At 34.8% G+C, this 7,067-nt stretch overlaps 1 protein-coding gene across 1 annotated transcript; it reads right to left on the reverse strand.

The window, feature by feature from the left end:
- Nucleotides 1-2,793: 2,793 nt before the first annotated feature.
- On the reverse strand, nt 2,794-3,664 carry LOC113336667 (defensin-like protein 19). The gene is made up of 2 exons (XM_026582313.1): nt 3,519-3,664; nt 2,794-3,431 (listed from the first exon to the last, which is right to left on the reverse strand). The coding sequence occupies exons 1-2, from the start codon at nt 3,601-3,603 to the stop codon at nt 3,106-3,108; spliced, it is 411 nt and encodes a 136-aa protein (XP_026438098.1). The 5' UTR covers nt 3,604-3,664; the 3' UTR covers nt 2,794-3,105.
- Nucleotides 3,665-7,067: the final 3,403 nt, after the last annotated feature.

Below are 7,067 nucleotides of genomic sequence, written 5' to 3' on the forward strand. Positions count from 1 at the left end.
AAAGTGAATACCAAAAGTCTCTTTCATTAGGTGGCGGTGAAATATAATGGTTCATTACCACTTGAGCGGCGGTGAAATAACACATTTTACTTCCGTTTTGGTGATGGTGAAATACAACGTATGCAACAAAGAGTTTCTCTTGAAGAGCTCTGGTTTCGCATTACATATATGGCAAATGAACTTGTTCAGTTCACCGACGAGCTATGATTCTGCAAGCCTAAAACACCACAATTAAACCTTAAAAATATAACAAACGTATAACTGATGGGATAATTATGTAATGATCAAGCACTCATCAGTAAGCAAGAGATTAGTCATTGTGTATCCTCTGTAGTCTTTAGGCTTTAATATTTAGTCTCTAGTATAAGAAACAACACTGAGTGCTCTTTCTACACTCTGGTCATCAGGAGGTTGTTATTTCTCTACATTTACAGTGAGAATTATTTGTTGTTGTTGTTGCTCTTGCAGGACACCATCCCCAGCTATCGATGTTGCTGCCCTTGTGTTGGTAGGGTGCCATGCCATTAGAAGAAGCTTGTTGTGTTCTAATCATTTAATAATCTTCTAGTTCTAGTACGATATAATAACGTACAAGTTGATCAAAGACAATTCAGACAACATAAATACCTAATAAGCAAAATGGGTGTACATGTCATATTGGTTAACATCTAAAAATGGTAGCCTTATAACTTTGCTTCTTCCACCAACCTCCCTTCGTATACATATCCCGTTAATGTGATTATGGTTCAATATGTTCGGAGGAGACATATCGGCATAGGATGAGTTGTTTCATTTCTAGGGAGAACCTCAAATAGAACAACCTTAACATTCAAATTAAGCGTGATATTAGTAAACACTAACCAAAAAGATGATACTGGAATGTTACGTTTCACCATCACTTTGGTGGTAGTGAATGGTTACGTTTCACCTTACTTTGTTGACAGTGATATGTTGCATTTCACTTTCTTCTATATGGAAGAAAAATTTGCGATTCACATTTTGAATTATGAACGTAGATCTTTCATTTGTCCTCCAACGGTACAGACGAACCAAGGTTTTCATAGTGATATTATTTCCTCATACAGAAATAGAAAGAAGAGATAATCATGCTTTACTTGTTTGGGGTTCATGGGATTCTCTTTTCAAGGAAAGTTAGGTACATTTAAAGACACAAACTCACAAAATGTTACATTTTAGTCTCTTAGATTTGAAAAAGGAAAAGAGGTTTTAAGGGTTTTGACTATGGAACATCATCTTCCCAATCTTCAAAATCTTAATTTACCAATCATTCATCGAAGATATAGTTTCAACGTGCCAAAATCTTGATGATTCTGCATCGAATGATCATAGATAAAATTGGGTTTTTAGTGTTTTAATCGTTGATAGCAACGCTAAACATGACTCACTCATGAATATGAGAGTTGGCATATTTCAAATGAGTCTGCTTCAAAGGGTATTTTGGTCAAAAAAGTATTAAAATTTAACTCACTCATAAATCCATGAGTTGAATACCATTCCTCCACTCCCTTGATCCAAAACCCCACTCCCTATAACAAAAGTGTTATGGAAATACAAAGAGAAGAAGTTTTCAACAAGTTAATGATAGGTATCAATTCATCAAAATGCGATAACACCCAATCATTACATTGAAAAAGTGCAAAAACAATTAAAAAAAGAAAAAGAAATGGGCATTGGAGAATGCAATTCAACATAGATTTAACAAACATGTATTATTGGGTGTTCTTTTTACATTCTCCAAAGCAAGTGGAAACCATCTCTCCTATTTTTTAATTGTTTTTGAATTTTCCCAATGTAATGATTAGGTGTTATCTTGTGCACGGGTGCACAAGATAACAAAACCCTTATATTTATCCAACAATGGACTTTCAACGCTAGATACTTTAGCTTGTCCCTTCCGCAATTTATAAGTATTTTTATGGTTTATTTTACATATCTATTTCTATCAATTAGTAAATAACAAAGTAAGTTTGTGTTGTGTTTTTGTAGCATGAAGTCATGAAAAAGCAATACTTGGAGGAAAAGGAAGAAGCATTCACATTTGATGAAAGCTATCACTTCATGGTATCCAAAATTCCGGAGTATGTCCCGGACTTTATGGTCTCCGACGAAGATTGATAGTTTTAGAATTTTTGTGTAGATTTTTTGGGTAGATATGTAAGTCCTCGCGAGACTATAACTCGTCCACTAGGGTCGCCTAGGGGTACAAAGGCTTGACACACGTGTTAAGTGCATTCGTGATTCCTGCGAAAAGGAGTAGATTCAAAATGAATGAAGTACGAATTAATTTTTTTTCTCTTAAGCAAGTGAAACAATTGGTTTATATATGACGGGAAAAAACCCAATTAAGGGAATCAGATTTTAGCTATGCATATGTTAACTGATTTTTGACATCCTTCGTGAATTCCAAAACACCATCCCAGAATCGGTTTATGAGTGCATGAACGTAAACCGATTTTGGGTGGTGTTTGCGGGAAAAAAAGTCAAAAATTATAAGTTGTTTGATGTTTTGAAATTCAATTTACATTAGTCGTTCTCACATCTAACACAATTAATTAACACCTAAAATGATTAATTAATACTAATTATTCAGGGTAAAACAAGCAGTAAGAGAATAATTGACTAAAGGTTTTTGTTGTATTGCTTTCTAATCATTTTTTGTCTTTTAATAACAAGCCTCCAATAAAACCGGTAAACCTCAAATCAGTAAGGAAACAAAAGCGTGAGTGGAAAACAGGTAACTATTTGCCTTATTGGCTAATTCGATGTCAAATGGATGATAAAACGCATGGATCAAGCCACTACTGATTTATTCATAATAAATGTACGATTACAGTTACTTGGTAGAAACTCACACAAATACAAATACAGACACACACAAAAGCATACACAATACGTGATGTAGTGCATATTCATGAGCTTCTTATTGTTACATATTCGGCATACCCATGAGCAGATGACTCCATATGATCCTTATTAATTTAATTTATGATTATTTAATTGTTTTTTTACTCTCATATTTTATGATTTCAACGCGAATTTCTTAATTAGATATATAATTTGGGTAATCATCTCAGACGATGATGATCAGCAGTTGCGGCCAAAATAGCAGAAACACATCTTCTTGCCATTACGAGTGTGGCAAGCACCATGGGCAGCATCTTCCCAGTTCTTGCACTGTCTATCACAACCTTGAGTGTTTCTGCAACTTCCTGACCAAGTTTGGCTAGCTCTTTCACATAGTCTAGCTGCGCTGCATGTATTGAAGTAGCAGAAACACATTTTCTTGCCATTTCTTGTATGACAAGCTCCGTTCCTTGCTTTCTCCCAAGTCTTGCACTGGTTGTTGCATCCTCCGGTGTTTCTGCATGATCCCGACCATGTCTGGCTTGCCCTTTCACATATCCCTTCCACTGAAGATTAACAGTTCCAACAATCATTAAGTAATTTAGTAGTACATAAACATTTGAGAAGATTTTAAGTAATGACAAATTATTTACCAGGGGTAGTGGTGGTGCTGATGACTGCAAAAACAAAGACGACCAGAGCTAAGAAGCTTGCAGATTTCAAAACCATATAAGCCATTTCTTGTGCCGATCTATCTATTCGATAAGTATCTTGTGTGTTTTCTTTGCTTATTCTATGTTTTTTCTTTGGTGCACCAAGAGCTAAATCATCAGCTATTTATAGGAGTTTCTTAAACCCATTGTATCTGTATTGATTTTTAAATTAACAGAAAAATCCATAAAAATGTTTTTTTATAGATCTAGCTTGACCAGACCATATTTTCGGTCAAGAATTGAAATCATGGTTTTTTTTCTATTATTTCTATTTGTACTCAGGGAGCTCCATGCTAGCTTATTGGCCAAGTCATGTACTTTTTTCCGATTATTCCCTCTCGACTACCCATTGCTAAATAACGATAATTTAAAGTTTTGGGGTGCTAAATTATGAATTTCTCCTTCACCGAAGGCAAAAACAAATGTTTTCAAGCAAATTGGTCCCTGCCGGACATGTCTCAGATCCCCTTAGTTAAGTAGGCATCGCCACAGACCTTGGTCAGTTAAGATTGACCAACCGAAACATGGTTAGAACTATAACATCTAGACACAGTACATTGTTGAAAATAGTATAACCTTTAAACAATGAAACTAGGAGCTTGAGATTATAAACATGGAGTATATCCTTTTACTTGAATAGATAAGATACCATGACTAACGTTGTTTTTTTTTCTAAATTTGTTTTGGTTCTTTTGCTTTTAAGCTTTGCAAGACCTTTGACAAATGACAATGTTTTATCAGAAATTCATCCCCTGATTGAGTATAATTAGCAACGCTGTCAAATGTCTTGATTAAGACATAATCAAATTTGGTTCCATTGTTTTTTTTGTCTATAAAAAAGTGCCCTCTCTGTCCGTCCATACCGCAGGTGGAACTAATAGCATGTTTGTGTGGAATTCTAGAAGTTTGATGTTTGACTTTTGAATGTAAAAAAATCGAAAGTTAGTTTGTGTATCCAATTACCACTTGTATTTCTGGTCTCCAATAAGTTTTTTTGGGTGAGAATGTTATAAATACTTTCGATTTTGGTCGACCTTTACACAAATATTTCTGAGTAAAAAATAATTTTTTTTGAAGTCAACTTAAAAAAGTGGCTTCCAATTTTAGTGTCAATTTGAGAAAGTTGCTTTCATTTTGGTGTCAATTTGAAAAAGTTGCTTTCATTTTGCCAGGAGTATTTTACACAAATATTCCTGACGAACTGGCCACGCCACTATGGGAAAAGAGATAAGCGATCGAGTCTCAACCGCTAGCGACTTCAACTCGATCGCCCGGTCTTGTTTGCACCGGTAACGATCTAAACTCGACCTCCTGCGGTCGCTGCTCTACCTTTTATTAATACCAGCACTCCCTTCAGTTTTCATTCAAATTTTTTTTTTATTTCTTTCTCTAGAGAGCAAACCAGAGCAATTTTTTGCTTAAAAATGAGTTCCAAAACAAATAGACAAAGAAAAAAAATAGGAAAGACAAAGGAAAATCTGCTGCAGATAGTGATATCATATGAGTCCAGTATAAAGAGCAAGAGTTCTCAAATGTTAGGCAACTAGTTGGACCTGATGTATTACCTACGTATTTATCTAACCAGCCCGAGCGAATTGGTTTACCTAAACTAAGAGGTGGGTGGTCTGAGATAACCGAAGTGTTTGAGTTCTTTCCCGAAGCTGTTCAAGAATCCATGCAAAGATATTCTTGGAAGCGTTTATATTTCATGAAAGGAAAAAAACACAGTATTCAAGTTGTGCGATTATAGTAAAACGTTGGTGGAACACTGGAAATAAGTTTTTTTTCAAGGATTTCGAGCGTCGTAAGTTCTATTTTTCCATTCAATAGTTTAATTTTTAGTTCAGAAATAAACTTTAATTTTTAGAGATTCAATTTTTTAGTTTGATTCAAATTTAGTTCCACATACAAACTTTTATTTTATGACCATGTTATTTTTAGGGTTCACACCGTTAAATTTGTATATGTTGACGGGAATAAAATGTGAGGGTCAAATAGTACAATTTAACCAATTAAAGTGGATATCAGAAGGAAGATGGAAACAATTACTTCCCTTGCACTCAAATGACACTGAAGGAAAGCCAGAATCCATAAAATTACACTCATATGGATAAAGAGTGTCTAAGTTGAAGGCTTTTTTTAACAGTTACGCTGCCAAGGGGATACACTGAGTTGAAGATTATCACGAGCTTGAACATATTTTTGTGTTATGGGTGTTAAGCCAAGTTTTTTTCCCCAATGCTAGCTTGGTGGCATTAATTGGTTTTCTCGACTCTTTTGAAGATTTAACTAAAGCGCAGATTATGATTGGGGTTCTGCAATTATAGATGAGTTATACATAAGTTTCGGTGAATGCTCGTGTAAGGATAAAGATAGCTTAAATGTATTTTGGGTCGTATTGGAGGTAAGAACCACCCTTTCTATTATTTTATTTTGTTACAACACTGCTTGGTCGAACTCGCTAGCGTTGCTATCTCAAGCTTGTTTGTCAAGTTTAGTTGTCAAAACTATAAGTCTTGACTTCTAGTCTACTTATAACTATCTCTCGGATTAGGATAGAATGTGTAGTTGAGCTTTATACTTCACCGCGTTCACCGATTGAAGACGAAGAACTACTAAGGGGAGCTTGTGGAACTTCATCAACAAAAGGTATGTGGAGACTTGAACTCATGTATCACTCAGAAGTATATTATATTTTATCTCCTATTAAGACAAAGTCATATAGATATATAGACTTTACATTATACACATTTGATATTTCGATTTGAGTTTAACTCGCTTATATGCTTCTCAAATTATGTGCTGGAAAGCTTTTGCTTTAACGACGTTCATCATTATTCTTGACGAAAGTAAAAAGATGATCATGTAAAAATCACCTGGTAACATCTTACATGATTTGTGTGACACAGTCATTTCATGTAGACTCGGAATGTTTCGTATTGATCATTCGATCACTTGAAAATTGCTTATAAGCTAATAGTTTGTGTAAGACAGCTATTTTCTTCTTCTAAGAATGTTTCTGAAAAGGCGAGGGCACCCAAATATACCTCAAGTTAAAACTTCTCCAACCTATAAGTCCGTTCTCCGAAAGTGATTGTCTATGGACTGAGTCGAGACAATACAACTAATCGGTTCAAACTTCATGTGAAATCTAAGGATACGAGATCGAGACAATACAACAACGAAGTATGTTTACTTGATATAAAGGTTCGGACTTAACCAAACACAATAGGATTGCTTATCAAGTAAATAGGAATTAACGTTTGTGTAATTTACTTTAATTATAATAAAACAATTATAATGCGGAAAATAAAAGTAAATGACACAGCAAGATTTTCTTAACGAGGAAACCGCAAATGCAGAAAAACCCCAGGACCTAGTCCAGAATTGAATACTCTTAGGATTAAGCCGCTATACAAAATTACACTTAACTTCGTATAGTTGAGACCAAGTAACTAACCATATAGTTCACCTAGTTACGTCTGTATT

Source organism: Papaver somniferum, unplaced genomic scaffold, assembly GCF_003573695.1.
Source record: "Papaver somniferum cultivar HN1 unplaced genomic scaffold, ASM357369v1 unplaced-scaffold_154, whole genome shotgun sequence".
Classification (NCBI taxonomy): domain Eukaryota; kingdom Viridiplantae; phylum Streptophyta; class Magnoliopsida; order Ranunculales; family Papaveraceae; genus Papaver; species Papaver somniferum.

Excerpts from the sequence above, each read along its gene's own strand:
- LOC113336667 (XM_026582313.1), bottom strand. The coding sequence starts at position 3,603 with ATGGCTTATATGGTTTTGAAATCTGCAAGCTTCTTAGCTCTGGTCGTC. Across the intron at positions 3,432-3,518 it reads CAGCACCACCACTACCCCTG|TGGAAGGGATATGTGAAAGG; the intron begins GTAAATAATTTG and ends GTTAATCTTCAG.